The 19,393-nt window shown below is 37.2% G+C and overlaps 2 protein-coding genes and 1 long non-coding RNA gene across 3 annotated transcripts; 1 reads left to right on the top strand and 2 right to left on the bottom strand.

Moving 5' to 3' along the window:
• Positions 1-341: 341 nt before the first annotated feature.
• On the bottom strand, positions 342-2,194 carry LOC125478256 (xanthoxin dehydrogenase-like). Its single transcript, XM_048586302.1, has 2 exons — positions 2,038-2,194; positions 342-1,297 (listed from the first exon to the last, which is right to left on the bottom strand). Exons 1-2 carry the CDS (start codon positions 2,073-2,075, stop codon positions 499-501), a joined length of 837 nt encoding a protein of 278 aa, XP_048442259.1. The 5' UTR covers positions 2,076-2,194; the 3' UTR covers positions 342-498.
• Positions 2,195-5,917: 3,723 nt separating this feature from the next.
• On the bottom strand, positions 5,918-8,001 carry LOC125478258. Its single transcript, XR_007259109.1, has 4 exons — positions 7,529-8,001; positions 6,734-6,797; positions 6,366-6,413; positions 5,918-6,104 (listed from the first exon to the last, which is right to left on the bottom strand). It is a non-coding gene; the product is annotated as an uncharacterized LOC125478258 (long non-coding RNA).
• Positions 8,002-9,351: 1,350 nt separating this feature from the next.
• LOC103957662 (RNA helicase aquarius) lies at positions 9,352-18,975 on the top strand. The gene is made up of 14 exons (XM_009369856.3): positions 9,352-9,903; positions 10,191-10,280; positions 11,427-11,489; positions 12,126-12,212; positions 12,314-12,466; positions 12,571-12,722; positions 12,937-13,171; positions 13,294-13,404; positions 13,725-14,783; positions 14,899-15,150; positions 15,518-15,703; positions 15,798-16,952; positions 17,395-17,733; positions 18,219-18,975. The coding sequence occupies exons 1-14, from the start codon at positions 9,502-9,504 to the stop codon at positions 18,504-18,506; spliced, it is 4,572 nt and encodes a 1,523-aa protein (XP_009368131.2). The 5' UTR covers positions 9,352-9,501; the 3' UTR covers positions 18,507-18,975.
• Positions 18,976-19,393: the final 418 nt, after the last annotated feature.

The raw sequence follows: 19,393 nt of genomic DNA, 5'->3' as shown, positions 1-19,393 counted from the left end.
ATCTCGTTATGCTCAATATTCTTGTATCCAAACCGTCTTGTTTACACTGTTTACCCTATTTGTTGTTAAGGCTCTGGAGTCATATTTACGGTGAAGGTGTTTTCTTATTGCTCGGATTTGTTTTGAATGAAAGCTTCAAAATGATTCCGGAAGCCAGTCTTCTCCGAAGGTGGGTTTCTTCATAAGCTTTGACATTTCCATGGCCTGGCAGATGCATAAGTTCCATATAACGTATGATGGAAAAGAATGCAACAATCCAGCAATATGCACACGAAATGGTCAACTTGGAAATGTGAAAAAGTACTTGTAAGAAGCCTGGTAGACAGTTAACTGTAAAGAGAGATGGAAACATATTCGGCATTTCATTATCTGAAATTGGACTTCTATGAAACAGATAAGTGCATCAGGAGGAATCGGAAGTGCGGAAATCATTTTCCACGACAAACGCTCCAAAGATGCTAGCGGAAATATAAGGACCAATCCATTTAACTCTTCTCATCATCTAAAGACTCTCAGTGAGTGATTCACACAAGTGAAGCCCCCGTCAATCATGAGATTATCCCCACTTATATACTTGGATTCGTCACTTGCCAAAAAGAGCACAGCATTAGCTACATCATCAACTGTCAGTTCCACTCCTTGCAAGTTGGCATTTTTCGATATAAAAGATCGGAAACCTGTCCAGGCATCTTCGGTTCTCTCATCCTCAGGCAGGTGAGCCAAAGCCAAATTCGTCGCAACTGCATAAGGAGAAACGCAGTTAACGCGTATCCCATGATTCCCAAGCTCAGCTGCAACGTTCTTGGTCAGCCCCAACACAGCATGCTTGGACCCTGTGTATGCATGTGGTCCAATGCCTCCTTGAACACTTGAAACACTGGAAAGAGAAACTATGCTGCCCTTTTTCTGCGGGATCATTGCCCTAGCTGCGTGCTTCATTCCGAGGAACACTCCCTTCACGTTAATATCAAACACTTTCTGAAACTCAGATAAGTCTGCATTGCGGATGTCTGGACAAGGCGAACCTGTCACCCCAGCGTTGTTGACTATGATATCCAGCTTGCCATATTTATCAACAGTGAAATCAACTGCGCGGCTAACATCATCCTCTACCGTGACATCACAATGGAGATAACAAATGTTTGGATCTCCGTTGAGGGATTCGCACACTTGTAAGCCGAGGTTGTCCTGCACATCAACTAAACAAACTTTTGCGCCATGTTTGTGGAACAGGCGCACAATGCTTTCTCCAATGCCAGTGGCTCCGCCGGTCACCAGTGCCACTTTCCCTACTAACCTGAGGAGAAGGGAAAGAACTGAGCATCCATTAGGGAAACCTATCCACATAACATGGCCTTAAAATTGTACATATTTTATTTATTTCTCACACGAAATTGAGATAAAATTTTAGTATTGTGAATTTGTGACAATATGAGAAAGCCACGTTCAAAAAATTTAGCAACCGGTTTCAGATTCAGATGAATAAAAATTTCGAGATTTCAGTTGACCAAGAAACCTTGATCATTTTCAGGGGATTTTCATGTATATGATATACACCAGAATGTTCGGTCGTTAAATCTTTAATCGGGTATCCGATGACCAAGATCTAACGGCAAAAATCCAGGTGTATAAATCGTTTGGATGTGCTTTTAAAATGACTGAAAGTGCTTTAGATGAAAATATTTTTGAAACAAATTCTTAATAAAAATGCAAGTAAATTTGGAAAAATCACTTAAATACTTCCTGGAATAAGCGTGATGCTTCGCTTTTCGAACCAAAAAACACATTCACTACTACATAATCTGAAGGTATGCCAAGAGTGAAGCAAACTGTAAAAACCACAAAGGGAAACTAACACAAATGATTTTCCGCCGTTGGATTCAAACCCCAGATCACAGATTCACATGAACAATATAAGCAAAGCTGTATTTATAGTTGCAGATTTAACATCCAGAAAAAGCAATGAACAACAAAGCAGAAAACGCAGAAGTGGGTGGTGAGAAACGTATAGGAGAAAGAGAGGTAAGAGTTTATTACCTCTGGAAGCTTGGAAGTGAACCCGCTTGTTCAGTCATGGTGATGGACAAATCCTGACCTCTCTCTTTTTCTCTCTCTTGTTTGTTTGAATATATTCCTTTCTCTCCTCTCTGCTTTTCTACCTACCACGCTTTCCTAAACCTTTGTCGAGTTTGTCATTTCCTTTCTTGGGTGATCCCCATTTTATTAAAAAAATTGAGATTAGTTGCGGAGGACCTCGCTACTCTGCCCTCCCACTCTTCGTACACTTCCATCGTCTCCTCCTATTTGTACGGTTACAGTTAAATTATGTCAATATTTTATATTAATATTATTTTATAAAACATTAACGTGACTTAATCATGACCGCATAAAATAGAAAAAAATTTGAGTGTATAGGAAGTGGGAGGGCAAAGAAGTCAGGTCCAGTTGTGGAACCTTTTTCATATTTAACTTCAACGATTCAAATTGTTTATTTTGTAAGTCTCAATTTATAAATTATTTTTGCAAAAAATTAATTTAATTCGAAATTATTTTCTATTCAATTATCATGATGAAATTTCAATATTTTTCTTAGAATAAAATGTTCGTCAATTTTTATGAACTCAATTTGATGCCTCAAATATTTTCGATTTGGCTAATATTTTGTAAGCATGATTTATAAAGTTCAACTTAAAAAATAGATAATTCGAATCTTTAAAATTCGATATATGAGCCTTACAATTAATTCCTATTTATTAAAAATGAGAGTCCCTCCCTTAAAGACATCCTATAACTATTTAAAAATAATTCAACATCAGAGTAGACAGACATATGATTGCGATTTAAAAAATTTCACCCAAATCAACGTGGGTTTGTTTGAGAGCAATACTTCACATGGAATAAAATTATTTTCAAACTTTAAATCTCATTTCCAAGATCTTTGATCTAGATATATGTGCATTTCTAATTTCACGTTCTTGATGATGTATAGTTATAATTTTTCTCATCGATCCACTGTATTATTAAGAGTTTAGAATATTGATGTGTGGTAGAATGTATACAAAAATGAAACGTCGTGACAAAATCAAAGTCATTATCCATAATATAATCACTTTTCAAGGATCTCTTGCGAAACTTGAATTTGTATTAGTGCTTATCTTTTTATAGCGCTTGCTTATCTTTTTATAGCGCTTAAGATAAATTCAAGACTTTAAGCAACTATAAGTGTTGAAACCGGTTGGGATTGGTATCTCCAATGGTTGTTTATGATCATCCTTTCTTCAAATGAAAAACAATTAGTTTAGGGTTTAGAGTAGGCAGAGCGAAGACGACAAGAGCATGTGCATCATCTTCCAGTGGAGATGGTTGCATGATGAAGGTGGACCAGGACAATCGACCACTAGTGGGCAACTGTATTAGGCAAGCGGAGCCATCAGCTCTAGTGCAGTCAGCGTTGGAAAGAGACGGTCGAGGAGGAGAGGTGATGGAAGAAGACTGTTCCGAAACAGTCGGGGGATTAATATGATCGGCAGCAAGGGTAGCTGATATTTTCAACTGTGATGGCCCCGACATGACATGAAGAGATTATTCAATGTATTTAAAATGGTGACATCATATGATATTATATTTCATGACGAAGTTAATGAATTGGGTTCATTTGACATGTCCTATCATTAGAATATACAAGTCATCGAGCAAAAACATCCGTTGTAATAAAGTTAAAGAGACAAATGATCTTGTGTTGGCAAACCACACAGCCCTCAACACTTGGGTTTTGATGAGATGCGATGTGATTGGGGGATGGAAAAAAAATGATATTAGATATACATCAATTTGAAAGTGATTATGCCAACTATCTGAGGGTGTACATACGTCAAAATTCTAGCGATCTGTATATTCTAATTGTTTATCATACATCATATGATCAGTTTTCGTCAGATACTATTTGTGTTTAATTTTAAATAAAAAAAATCAAATGATTTCTGATCGTACGATACATGATGAATGATTAAATGTGGGAACCACGTTGCTTAATAGTCCGTTGAGCTGGACTCCCGCTTTCGTTGGCCTTTTTGATCTCATATGTATTCCGATTGAGGTTTAACTTTCATTCTTACAACTATCTTTTTAAAGCAGATAGTTCACAGTGCTCATTCTATAGATACTGTAAAAGCCAACCATGAACATCCAGCGCCCGTTATCTCCTCATCTTCCTATTTATAAGTCACAGTGCATTCGGCTCATTTCTTTTCTATTTCTTCTCAAATGTAATTGTTCATTGTACATCGTATAATCAGTTTTCGTCAGATACTATTTGTATTTAATTTTAAATAAAAAAATCAAATGATTTTTGACCGTACGATACATGATGAATGATTAAATGTGGGAACCACGTTGCTCAATAGTCCGTTGAGCTGGACTCTCGCTTCCAGTCGTTGGCCTTTTTGATCTTATCTGTATTCTTATCAAGGTTGAACTTTCATTCTTACAACTATCTTTTTGAAGCAGATAGTTCACAGTGCTCATTCTATAGATACTGTAAAAGCAACCATGAACATCCAGCGCCCGTTATCTCCTCATCTTCCTATTTATAAGTCACAACGCATTCAGCTCATTTCTTTTCTATTTCTTCTCAAATGTAACTATTCATCGTACATCGTATGATCAGTTTTCGTCAGATACTATTTGTGTTTAATTTTAAATAAAAAAAAAATCAAATGATTTATGACCGTACGATTAATGATGAATGATTAAATGTGAGAATCCTATGGGATCCAATTCCCTTTCCTAGGCAAGTGTTGGAATAAAAATTCAGCATCACCGTGAATAGTTGAAGGGAGTTTTAACGAAAAGTTCACGGTACTATTGACTTGAACGAAAAACCACATTTTTACACTAAAAAGTCAATCTTGGTACTATTCACTTTACTATTTATTTTGTTCTTATCATTAAAACTCAAAGTTTAGTTTTCCTATAGTTGAATTGTGTAAATTGACCATCTACAAACAAGAAGAAGCAACCGTAATTAATTTAAATTACCAGTGTGATATTGATTAAAGCTCTTCGACGGATATGTTAGTATAAATATTTTAGAATTCAATACTAGAGAGCAGAGAATGCACTATGAAAGCATTATACTAGTTGTAAGAGAGTTTATTTTATTTTATTTATTTATATAGAATTCATATTAAACCGGAAGAATCCTAAAATATATCTAGCATAAGATATTTGAATATAAGATCTAGAACCTTTGGATAGAAATACAACTAATCGTAGCAATGAGATATTTAAGTTCAGTTCCATTTCAACATTCACCTATTTTTCTTAACTTCGTTCTTCCCTTCGTACAAGTTTGTTGCTAAGTGTCCCTCTAGTTGATAAGTTTAGACGTGAAGATAAATTTACAAACTTGATTGGATTTTTTAAGCTAAGGTAGTTTGCCATCTCCTAAGTGGAATGCCACGTAATAAAATTTGAATGCATATACAAACTCCAACAGATATGCTCATTCTATGTAGATTGACAATTTTATTGTGTGCTGCCAAATTTGAGATATGAGAAAACTTGATGTAGAATTATTATATTTAAATGTTTTGTTGTGTGGATCATAATAATGCACTAATCATGAATCATGAAAGTTCAGTTTTTATTTATTTATTTTGAAGAGCGGGTTCAACAAATATTAATTGAATAAAAAAAACATATGGGTTGGAGTAAAAGAAAATTTGACATTGCTGCATAAGCCTACAAATTTGCATTTGACATTTTTTTAACATCTTTATTGGAGATTGACACGCCCCAATCCCGATGTCCAGGGGACAGAGGGATGGCCATGTGCTGGCCGACACCTAAACATGCACATAAATTTCGCGCGAACTACATCTAATATTCAAATACAAACCTTTCCAAAATAATATAATAAGTTCAATTGTCAATAAAATAAAAATGATAATGAATGACATGTTCAGAGCATACTACTAATTCAAAATACAAGCGGAAAGTGTAATAAAAAGTGCTATTACAAGAATGTCCAAGCAGAAAGAAGGACACAAAGTCACTGGTATGAGAATGTCTCGTAGCTCGGACAGTATGCCTCGTTCCTAGGCCTTGAGGGGGCGCAAAACAAAATATGAGTGGACCAAGTTGATATATAAGTAATACTGAAACAGTTATTCATCAACGTATTAACCCCCAAAGTTTATGAAAACTCAGTAGTATAATATGTAATAGGTTTTTTGAAAACCTTAGCATGCCATAAATTATTTCATAAAACATATATCGTATATAATGTGCTAAATAGTTGTATCATAATCGACCGAAGCCACTACATCACCCGACTGAAGCTAAATATATGAATATCTTCTTACCTGTAGGCCACTACATCACCCGGTCAAAGCCAACATAAGTATCATCGCCTATAGGCAGAATAATGACCACTAGATAAGCACAAAAACATTGAATACAATATTTCCAACATAAGTACATATATCTTAAGGAGCTTAGTAGCTCAAACATCATATCTTAAAATATCTTCATAGTATATAGTCATCAATCATATATACTACAAAGAACGTAAAAATCAATAAAGTATGGTATTCCAAAATATTTTTAGTAAAACCATAAAGTGTAAATCTAATTTACTCATAAACGTTTCATAAAACGTAACCATTAAATCATGTTTTTCATGTATGCATTTCTAATAGTAAATCATGCATTTTGGAAGGGGTCTACTCACAGATACTCCTTTGTTGAAAAGCCGTGCGAAATAAGAGGGACGGAAACGCTGCTAATAATCGCACCTAAGCACATAAAGGGTCCAATTAATAAAACTCTATCATAACAATTGAGTTTCTGAAAACGGACGTCATAAATGGAATTAGGACGTCGAAAAACATAATGAGGGACCTCGAGTACGACCACGCGCTGAGATGGGTCGCCGAAAAAGTCTCTGGCGCCACTGTGGACGGCGATGGAGCACAGTACCTTCAGCGAAGGCGCCTATGCTCCACGCGCCGGCATAAGCGGCCCTTCACGCACGCCCACACGCATGCCCACGCGTCACTCACGTGCGGCTTGGGCTTGGGTTCCCTAAGGTTTGAGCCTGGGGTTCATTGGGCCGAAGGCCCGATTTGCATGGCCCAAAGGCCTAGTTTGGGTCTCAGGTTTAATGGGTTGGGCTAGCCAATTAGGTTGGACAAAGGTGGTGGGACGGGTTCGACCTGTTTTCAAGCCAAGGTTTGGCCGATTTCTGGGCACAAATTCAAACACCTATAACTTTTTCATTATTCAACCAAATTGAGTGATTCAAAAACCAAAGTTGTAGTACTCAACAAGATGAAGAGAATGGTAACTTACATGATGGCTAACTCATCCTGGTTTGGCTAGGAAAATGCCTCGAAAGTGGCAGGTGCTCGCCGGAAAACTAGGAAAAGCTACTCCAAGCTATTTTCTACGATTAACACGCATATACTACTTAAAACAAGCTTCGATCTATCCTTAAAACAAATCCTAAGAGTTTCTAGAAGTTTACCTTCGTCGAAAAATTCACAAAAATTGCCGAAGTTCGTCGGGTGAGGGTGCACCATGGCTGTCATGGTTAAGGTGCCATGTTTTTTGCTAGGTTTCGAGGTTCAACGTCCAAATCTTGGGATTGTTGTAGTGGTGAGAGTGAGTTCAGAGAGAGGAGAGTGAGATCGCAGAGAGAGTGAGAGAAAGATCTTGGGGAGAGCTAGAGAGAAGAAGAGAAAGTAAGGAGAGAGAGTCCTTGCAAAAAAAAAAAAATTAGAAAAAGAAAAAAGAGGGGAGGGGGTCACGGATGGAAAAGAAAGGAGGGGACATATGGCCCTTAGTGACTCACAAAACAAGGTCACTAAAGACGAAACACAAAAATATCCGAAAACGTTTGATGTTTCGAACATAAAATCTTCGTTATAGTTCTGAATTCAAATCCATTCACGCCTATGCATTTGTGGCAATAAGTACAATAAGAATAATTTAATAAAATTAAAACTACGCGTTTTGATGAGACGGTCAAACAAGTCAACCCAAGGGTAATTTAGTAATTTCATAAATCCGTTAATATGAAAATACACTAAATTTGGGACGGGGTTTCACAGAGATGCTCTTAGGAAAAAAATTGGCATTTAAGAGATATTAAATGTAGAGTAATGCTAAAGAGACTAAATTTTTAAATCAAATTTTATAAATCAAATGATATGAATTTCGCTAGTTATTACTACAGTTTAGTAGTATTCATTTTTATTTATAAGTTTATAAGTGAGAGATCTTACCTTCAACAATCTTTAATTTTGTGACGAGTATTTATCATAAATGGCTAAAATTTAATCCTCAATTTCATAAATACCAGTTTTTCTATATAATTTCAAATTTAGCCAAAATTACACTTAAAAAGACTCAAATACCCCAAAATAAAAAACAATATAAACTTTAAAGCCTAAACCCTCTTGGACAAAAGTATGCTACTTTTGTTTTGGCGATTCATTCACCAACAACAAAGTATGCAACTTTTGCAAGCTAATGAATGGATCTGGATTCACTGGGTAAAAATTAAAATCGGTATATATGAACCTATTAATTATGGTCATAGTTCTTTAAAAAAAAAAAAAAATCTAGCGAAGAAATAAACCTCCCTTTGATGCAATACCCACCCATACCACACACAGAGCAACTGAATTTTATGACTTGTCACCGGAAAAATCGACGGCAACTGGATCCACGAAGTTGATTCGGTTTTGGTGGGAAAGAAAATTAAGAAAACCCACATCAATGATAACTCATATAACAATAGAATAATTAAATGAAATCACCAGTAAAACAAGCCAAAGAGCTCCAATCAAACTCCCATATTACGGTTAACTTGTATTGATTAAAAATATTTACTTAAAAGTTTCTTTAGGATTCAAAGGATTTAGTTATATTTCCATGGTGTTGGAACTTTCCAGTAGTCAAGTTAGTGTTTTTCGATGACAACCAAAGAGTATGGGAACTTCAAGGATTTTTACCAACGAATAACGTCATGGTTTGTCATAACACATTTAGTATTATACTTTTTTGGTCATTTCAAATAGTCATAACTGTTTTACATAAAAGTTTACTAAACATTATCATCTGCTTTTTTTTTTTTTTTTTTTATCAAAAGCATTTTTACAAAAAAATTTATCAAACACTATACTAATTTATTTTACAAATACAGCAGAAGTAACTTTTTTTCCAATCAAGCAATACCAAACCAACCTTTATTTTAAGAGTCGAGAAAACTCAGCATTTTAGTGTGAGCACACAAATATGGCTTCCACATTAAAGGATAAGTTTTGGCTATATAAATTGTATTTCGTAACACTCATTGAGAAGTTAGCACTCCCCAACACAAACAGAGCCAAGATTCAAAAACCCGAATATCTAAGCCCTAATTTTCCCAAAAACCTCAGCTCTTTTAAAACCCCAAAAACCTAACTTGGGTTTTAGATCAGCGAGCGAGTGGCAATGACGAAGGTGTATGGAACAGGGCCGTACGATTTCAAGCGCCACCATGTCGCCGAGTACCCGCTCGAGTACCCGGTCGAGGCCAAGCCCGGTTCGGCGCTTCCTAGCTCGATAACGCTGTCGGAGATTCAGCGGGACCGGCTCACGATGATTGCCGCCGATAATTGGTCCAAAACCCTAGACGCGTCGAAGCCCAAGAAGCCCTTCGAACCGGAGCTAGTGAAGGTGATTTATCGGACGGAGTTGTCAGTTGAAGAGGGTCAGAGAAGGGCCGTCCCGTCACAGAGGGTGATGATTCTGGAGGTCAGTCAGTACTTGGAGAACTATCTGTGGCCAAATTTTGACCCCGAAACCGCGACCTTCGAGCACGTTATGTCCATGATTCTCATTGTCAATGAGAAGGTACTGTGTTTTGTAATTGTAATTTTTATGTTTCTGTACTGAGATTAGGGTATCGCTGGTTGCTAAGAAGCTGTTGGCTAGAAAACTAATCCAAGTAGTTATTTTTCGGGTTAGATAGTGGAACGATTCTTTCATTTTTCTGGTAGTTGCTCCCCAAAATTTGGTCCTGAACGTTGAAATTATTGATATGTAGCATTTATAAACTGTTTTAATGGTTATGCATTTCTTGGTAATATTGCAACTAACAATTATGATTGAACTTGTGTATCTCAACTTTGGAATTGCAGTTTCGAGAGAATGTCGCAGCTTGGGCGTGCTTTTATGACCGGAAAGATGTGTTCAAAGGATTCCTTGAGAGGGTTCTTCGGCTTAAATCGGTTTGTGCTCGTTTTATCTGATTGCCATATTTCCTCATGCATGAATAATGGTCAATAGGATTGCTTCCTCATGTATGAATAATGGTGAAAAGGATTCTACTTTAATCCTAATTTCATTATCAAGAAAATCAGTATTAGTGACGTGTATTTGGTGCTATGAAACTTAAGTAACAATCATAGTTTGTGCATTATAGTATTGGTATATTAATATAGTTGGAGTGGTTTGTGTGATTCCTTCTTCATGATGATGAAACATTATCAAGGACAATATATCCTCGAGAGGAAAAACCAAAACAAACTATCATTTACCTACATCAGAAATACTACAAAACGCTTTGAAGACATATTAAGAAATAACATCATGCATTTGAAAATATAACATAAACTGAGCTCTCCTTAAACTCTGAATCTCTGATGACACTGATCCCCAAAGGGAGGCGCACAAGCAAACCCTCTCCAACAATTAAGCCATCTTCTCACCCAATAGTGCTTTTGGATTTTGGCTTGTGCTGGCATGTTCTCATAGTAGTGTCCCACTTTCTGTTCTCCTGTCTATTTTTTCATATGATTTTGTCCCAAAACTTGTACCTGGTGAGTTTTGAAAAGTGGAATGGAGAAGTTTACAAAATCTCTATTGTTTTTCTAACTGAATACTCTGGTGATTCTCTCCATAAGTTTGTTGCGTTCATGCATAGCAATCACACCTTGTTTGGTTTTTATATGTTGACCTTTGGTAAGCTTACCTGCTGGTTCACAATTCATATGTTCTGTATATGATTACGGACATGGTTGCCATGCTCATTGCATTTTAATCAATTGTGGTCCACTTCGTAGCTGTTTCGTTTCGTGCTTGCTTTGAGATATACACTGGTAGCTTACTTAAAGTATAAACAGTATCAAATTTGCATGATGTATGATGAACCATCTGGTCATCGAGGATTCAGAAACTGATAGATGCTAATATTTGACTCAAGGTCAACAAAGTTGCTTTATGGCCATAAATATAATGTATGTATGCTAGATTTTTTATTTTTTGTGTGTTTTTTTAGGAGAGGAGGGAAGGTTACTAAGGAGATACATTTAATTTGAATGACTTCTTCAGGTGTTTTATGTTTCAGACTTAAATTGATGCTTTTATGTTTGCAGGGAAGAGAGTTAAGCATAGCTGAGAAGACAAATTATTTAGTGTTCATGATTAATGCCTTTCAGGTATGGTAGCATCCTAATGTTTGGTTTTATACTTTATCCAATATGTCTAGTTCTAGAAAGATTTGTGGGCGGGCTACTTCCCATAGAGGGGTTTATTAGTTTTTACATCCATAAGCATCAGTGTATTTATCCTTTCTCTAGTTTGTTAGTCTGGACAGTCTGTTTCGTAAGTCCAGAAACATTCATAATTTGCTTTTGTCAACTGTAGGTTGCTGTTCTTGTCTGCTTGTTTTATATTTTCAAATTATTCGTCATAAAATTTATCTGAGCATAAAAATTTATTCAAGTTCTGGTTTTGGCTTCAATGCTGACACATCTTATCTTTTTTACATAAAGAGATAAGATACCTTTTGTGCACATCATCTGTTGTTAATAGTATATGATTTGACCTTAGTAGAAGTTTAGCTCGAACACATGGTTCAGTTATCTTGACACAGCATCAGTTTTGTATATTGGTCATATGTGTAATGAGATTAATCACTGAATGTAGTTAAAAACATACAATTAAGTCTTGATGCACTTATTTCGTTTAAGGATATGAATATTGTAGTGAAGTACTCAATTGATTTGGGTGATGCGGCAAAGTACTTAATATTATACAATACTGAATTTATTTATTTATTTTTTTTGTGACAGAGTTTGGAAGATGAGATCGTGAGCGATACTGTCCTTAGGTTAGCAAGTTTGCAATCTTGGCACAGTCTGTCGTACGGTCGTTTTCAGGTAACACATATGTTGTCTATTTTGAAAATATGTTTCTGTTATCATCCGAATTTTTATGTGACCTGTATTTTATCGTGCTTGATTTTCATTTTCATTCGCAGATGGAACTTTGTTTTAATCCTGATTTGATCAGGAAATGGAAAAGGATGATCAAGAGGGAGGCCAAAGAGGCTGCAAAACGCGGAGATGCATTTGACCCTTCAACTACACTTGAAGTTCAGTTCTTGAGAAACCTCATTGAAGAGTTCCTTGAGGTTGTATTTCACACTAATAAATTCTGAGTAGTGCTTTGTGGTCTTTGATTGTCAATACTGAGGAATTAATGAAATTTTTAATTTTATTTTCGTGCCTGTTCTAGATACTTGATTCCAAGGTTTTAGCCCCGGATCCTAGTATGAATGAAGATTATCACCTTGCTGATGCTATGCGTGTCGATGATGCTTGTGTTTTGTACTGTGAGAGGTTTATGGAATTTCTTATTGACCTCTTAAGCCAACTACCAACAAGGAGGTATATTTTGCAAATATGTTCATTTCCTTCCCCCTCTCTGTTTGATGCTCAATTTTTGAACAGATAGTCAGTTTTATCCTATTGCCATTATATGTTTGGATCATGAGAGTTAGAGCTGTCAGTCCTTCATGCCCTATAGTTTTTCTTCTCTATTTATTACGTTGTTTCTATCTTGTTGTGATTGTACATTGTTTCTATCTTGTTGTGATTGTAGGTACTTGAGGCCGCTTGTTTCTGATGTGGCTGTAGTTGCCAAATGCCACTTGAGTGCTCTGTATAGACACGAGAAGGGGAAACTCTTTGCACAGTTGGTCGACTTGCTGCAGTTTTATGAAGGATTTGAGATTAATGATCATGTTGGGACACAACTGACAGATGATGAGGTGCTTCAATCTCATTACGAACGCGTGCAATCTTTCCAGCTACTTGCATTTAAAAAGGTTCCTAAGGTCTGTATATAATCAGAGAAATAAAGAGACTTTGGTTTAAAGGAGTTGCTGCATTCTTTTCTCTGTTTTCCTCTATAGATTGGTGCTAGCGTTCTGAATATTTCTCCCCTTTTTGCTTGTAGTTGCAAGAGCTTGCATTGGCTAACATTGGTTCGATTGACAAGCGCAATGATCTCTCAAAGAAATTGTCTGTTCTTTCTCCTGGTGAATTGAAGAATTTGGTTTGTTCAAAGGTATGTATGACATTGATAGGCATGCTAGTTAAGATTCCATAGTTTGAAATTTTTTTCCCTGGATTGGTATTTATTTCTGCTAGTGAGTACTCAAGTGAAGATTGTCTGTCCATACCTTTTCTGTTTTGAGGACATACATGTTGCAATCTGTATTTTCCTTTGTCTCTGAATTAGCTAATTACTTGCTTGAGGAATGTCAGCTTTCCAATTTACTGTTCTCCATTTTCTCTCTTTTCTTTTCGGGTGTGTGCTGAGTTATGAACTCATCACTATGGATATTGTAAACTTCTGTTTTACTGATATATTTTTCTGTTTTGCAGCTGAAGCTGGTTTCAAGGGATGATCCATGGTCTGAAAGGGTTGATTTCCTTATTGAAGTCATGGTTTCCTTTTTCGAAAAGCAACAGTCTCAAAAGGAAAAAATAAATGCCCTTCCACTGTACCCAAATGAGCTCATCATGTGGGATGAAAGCCTTGTGCCAAGCATCAATTACTCTGGAGAAGGTTGTCTGGCCCTTCCAAAACTGAACTTACAATTTTTAACATTACATGATTATCTCCTCAGAAATTTCAATCTCTTTCGTCTCGAATCAACATATGAGATTCGTGAGGATATTCAGGAAGTTGTTCCGCATCTTCATGCGTACATTAATAATGAAGGAGAAACTGCTTTTCGTGGTTGGTCAAGGATGGCAGTGCCGATCAAAGATTTTAAGATCAGTGAGGTAAAACAGCCAAATATTGGAGAAGTCAAGCCAGCTGCTGTGACAGCAGAAATTACTTTTAGCATTTCTAGTTATAGAGGACAGATGAGATCAGAATGGAATGCTCTTAAAGAGCATGATGTCCTTTTTTTACTTTCTATTCGTCCTTCCTTTGAGCCTCTAAGTGCAGAAGAGGATGGCAAGGCGAGCGTGCCCCAGAGGCTTGGTCTTCAGTATGTACGGGGTTGTGAAGTCATCGAGATTCGTGATGAAGAGGGAATTCTAATGAACGATTTTACTGGAAGGATTAAACGGGATGAATGGAAGCCTCCAAAAGGAGAACTGAGAACTGTGACCGTTGCTTTAGATACAGCACAATACCACATGGATGTCAGCAACATTGCTGCAAAAGGCGCAGAAGATGTTTATGGGACATTCAATATATTGATGAGGAGAAAGCCCAAGGAAAATAACTTTAAAGCAATTTTGGAATCCATTAGAGATCTCATGAATGAATATTGTATTGTTCCGGACTGGTTGCACAACATTTTTCTGGGGTATGGTAATCCTTCTGCTGCACAATGGACTAATATGCCAGATCTTTTGGAAACTGTGGATTTTAAAGATACTTTCCTTGATGCAGACCATTTGAAAGAATGTTTTCCAGATGATCAGGTTTGCCTATATACTGTCTTTATTTCTGATGTCTCTGGAATTTTTTGTTTGTCTGTCTGTTCTCCTGGAGGGTGATCTGACTAATGACTTTCTTGTTTACATGTTCACTATTTAGGTTTGTTTTATTAGTCCAGATGGCACAGAAAACTTGAATCCAAGGCCTCCTTTTCGAATAACACTTCCCAAGACGATGAGAAGCAACACCAATGCTCTTCCAGGGAATAAGAAATCTACTAATGATGTCCCCATGGATAATTCCGATAGTGAGAAAGAAAAAATTGTTGTTGAAGCATACACACCTCCTGACCCAGGTCCGTATCCCCAAGATCAGCCAAGGAAGAACTCTGTTAAATTTACACCCACTCAGGTAGTTATTCCTTTTTTTTACCTTGTGCAGCTATATATTATGATCATGTACAGTCTGTTTTCTTTTATTGCAATATACCAACTTGTAAACTTGATGTAAAATCCTTGGATGAATAAGAAACCATTAATAAAAACTACATTATTAAGGTATAGGTAATTAAGCTTTTTTACAGTTTCAATGATTCTGTTCAAATCACATGGTAACACCATACTAGTAATATGATATATGAATTTGTAGGTTGTTCTACTTTTAGATATTTTTCCCATCTTTTAGTTGTGAAGTTAAAGTAACAAACTTTTAATTGGGAAGCAATGTTTTTGCCATTTAGTCTCTGTATTAATAATTTCTAATCATCCTTGTTGTGTAGGTTGGAGCAATCATCTCAGGTATTCAGCCAGGACTAACAATGGTCGTGGGTCCACCTGGTACAGGAAAAACTGATACCGCTGTCCAAATTCTGAACGTTCTTTATCATAATTGTCCGTCTCAGAGAACATTGATAATTACTCATTCAAACCAGGCTCTAAATGACCTTTTTGAGAAGATTATGCAGGTTCATATTTCTATCTTTTAGGGTGTTAATTCCTGCCTATAGCTATTTTCTATGTTGTCACAAGCTTTTAATATTTCCCTGTTTGCTGTTTTAGAGGGATGTGCCTGCACGCTATCTTCTTCGACTTGGGCAAGGAGAGCAAGAGCTAGCAACTGATCTGGACTTCAGCCGACAAGGTCGTGTCAATGCCATGCTTGTGCGGCGCTTGGAGTTGCTAAGTGAAGTAGAAAGGCTGGCTAGATCACTCCAGTTGCCTGAGGATGTAGGTTATACATGTGAAACTGCTGGGTACTTTTGGTTGCTTCATGTTTACTCGCATTGGGAGCAATTCCTTGCTGCTTGTAAGGAGAATAAAGATAAAACATCATTCGTTAAAGATCGTTTTCCCTTCAAGGATTTCTTCTCCAACACACTGAAACCAGTCTTTACTGGTGAGTCATTTGAGAAAGATATGTGGGCAGCCAAGGGTTGCTTTCGTCATCTGAAGACCATGTTTCAAGAGCTTGAAGAGTGTAGGGCATTTGAGTTACTGAAGTCTACTGCTGATCGAGCAAATTACCTGATGACCAAGCAGGCAAAGATAGTTGCCATGACATGCACTCATGCAGCTCTAAAGAGAAAGGATTTCCTTGAGTTAGGTTTCAAGTATGACAACTTGCTCATGGAAGAAAGTGCTCAAATTTTGGAGATTGAAACTTTCATACCAATGTTGCTCCAGAGGCAGGAAGATGGTTATGCTCGGCTTAAACGCTGTATCCTGATTGGTGATCATCACCAGTTGCCTCCTGTTGTTAAGAATATAGCATTCCAAAAATACAGCCACATGGATCAGAGTCTCTTTACTAGGTTTGTACGTTTGGGCATTCCTTATATTGAACTTAATGCCCAGGGTAGAGCCAGGCCAAGTATAGCCAAACTGTACAACTGGAGATACAGAGATCTGGGTGACCTTCCATATGTAAAGGAGGGTGCCATATTTCATAGAGCAAATTCTGGATTTTCCTATGAATACCAGTTGGTGGATGTGCCGGATTACAATGGCAGAGGTGAGTCTACACCTTCACCTTATTTCTTCCAAAATGTGGGGGAAGCAGAATACATTGTCAGTGTCTACATTTATATGCGTCTACTTGGGTACCCTGCAAGCAAAATCTCCATATTGACCACTTACAATGGCCAGAAGCTTTTAATCCGCGATGTTATCAACAGACGTTGTGCTCCTTATGACTTCATAGGCCCTCCCAGCAAGGTAAGAATAAGATCAACACTTTCACTATGCAATTTGCAGATTTCATTGACCTTTAAAATGCGTTAGAATGTGAATGTATCAAATTGAACATCAGGCACACTAATGAAATACAAACGTAGTAGATGTTAAAGAAATAAGAATTGAACAGTCCATTTGTGAAATCTAAAGGTCTGTCAACAAGTTGGTGTCTCTGTAGGCTAGTTTAGTTCTCGTTGATCCCTCGGAACAAATGGCCAGGGACCTGTAAAGTGTCTTATATGGTATTGTTAAGGCATTTGGGCTTTCTGACAGTTCTGTCAGAAATAAGTTTCATTCATCCTTACCCATTAGCTCTGCTAACTTTGCAATTTTACGCTGTGTGATCGCTTTAGTAAACTATTGTTTCTGTTGACCTTTGTGATCCCATTGGTAAAATAATGTTTTAATTGTGCACTGTTATCAGGTTACAACAGTTGATAAATTTCAAGGTCAGCAAAATGACTTTATACTGCTCTCTCTTGTGCGTACTCGCATTGTGGGTCACCTTCGTGATGTTAGGAGATTGATTGTTGCAATGTCTCGTGCCCGACTGGGTCTTTATGTGTTTTGCCGTCGTTCTTTGTTTGAACAATGCTACGAACTTCAGCCTACATTTCAACGTCTACTTCAGAGACCTGATCACCTTGCCCTTAATTTGAATGAGATTACATCAAACACTGAGCGTCACGTTGAAGAAACTGGTCCTATTCATCTTGTCAGCAGTGTTGATGAGATGATTGGTATCTACCAGCAGCTTTATGAGGTATGCTTTCCTGTGGTGCATTCAATTTTTCTTTTTCGTCATATTTTGATTTGAGGAGCAGATGGTGAGCGGGTAAATATTAAAAATATCTTGATTAGTGGGAGTACCCTTTGGACCTGCATAAGGGTATCATCCGTATTTATGAATTTCAATCCCATGCAATTAAAATCAAATTGTAAGTTGGTCTCCTAATATGAATTTCAATCTCAAGGTTTCTAAGCCTTCACTTTCCTACATATTCATTATTTAAACATCGGGGTCATCTCCCTATATCTGATGCCCTTAAAATTAACTACCCTCCAAATTTTAAAATATATTATTTAAACGTTTCTAAGCCTTCACTTGTGTGTATTTGCTAAATTTCAACAAATTTGACTTGCCATGACCGTGCCATTTTTTATTTGTGGTCAGTAGAGTGAAAGGTCCATGCGATTTGACTCAAAATTTACTAATTGACTGGAATTTTCTTAATTCTTTTTTTTCAGGTAAAGTTTCATCAGTACATGCCTTATTCAGGTCAAGTAGGTGAACTCCTTCCGATTGATACAGATGCGCACCATCCCATGGATACAGATATGCCTGAAACTTCCGAAGAGGCACCAGAGGATAATGCCCAGCATGGAAGCAATATGGAAGAAGACACTAAAGGCGATGTCGTTGCCAATGGGCAGAACACAGAATCATCATTCGAGAACCATTCAAATGGGGAGACAGATGCTAAAGCTAGCGTGCCACCCGAAAGCAATTCTGATGAAACAGAATTGGAAGGGTAGTGCTCGACAGTGGTCCCATTTGGATTTTATTTTGTGTAATCTTCAAATCTGCTAATCTACTCGAGTCAAGTGCAGTCCTTTCGTTGTATGGATGCCACTCATGAACGCCCCAATACACCTCAGATTATGCTGCTCTGGTAGCTAGTGAGCCTGCAAGTGATGACTAGCTTGTGAGCCAGTAGTAGTAAAGAAGCCTAGTCTCTCTAAACGTTAACGGCCACACTTGTGCCGTGTGGGGATGTTTGTTGGCGCTTGTCGGACGAAGAAGTGGATTCTGAGGTTTGGAAATTAATTTGAGAGTTTTTCTGTAGAGTCCCAAATGTATGCAGAAACCATAGGAACTCTACATGTTTTTGGCTGACTGTTTCTAAAGTAGGTGAAATCCTTCTGTAGCATTGACACAACTGTATCTTCGACGATCTTTACGATATATTAGCTTGCAAATGAATTAAGATGTAATGTTGTGGGATGGACGTCATTAGTTGCTTAGTTACTTGATTACAGGTTGCGTTTTAGTTTCTTGATTACTCGTTGCATTTTCCGGCAGCTATTTCCGGTCGTGCCATTGCCATATGTTCGTTATGGTCAAGAAATTCATGATGCTACAACTTGGACCACAAACCAAACACAGGAACGTAACCCGAAGCACAGACGAAAATATAGAAACACCATATTTAACATGGTACTTAGGCATTAACAGTGCATCTTTCTTAGTGTTAAAACAAAATGTGATTTGGCTTTGGTAAACAGAAAGATTCCTAGATATCAGGCGCGGCATCATCTGTTCATAATGTTAGAAAGCATGCAACTTGCCTTCTACAACAGAGTTTTACACAAGTGCAATTGCATGTGGTGTCTTCAAAATAGTGTGGTGTCTCGCTATCCCA

This window comes from the organism of the source record quoted next, unplaced genomic scaffold (genome assembly GCF_019419815.1).
Source record: "Pyrus x bretschneideri cultivar Hongxiangsu unplaced genomic scaffold, Pyrus_bretschneideri_v1 Contig24, whole genome shotgun sequence".
In the NCBI taxonomy this organism is placed as follows: Eukaryota; Viridiplantae; Streptophyta; class Magnoliopsida; order Rosales; family Rosaceae; genus Pyrus; species Pyrus x bretschneideri.
Note: the sequence above shows the minus strand (reverse complement) of the source record. Positions and strands in the feature narration are given on the sequence as shown.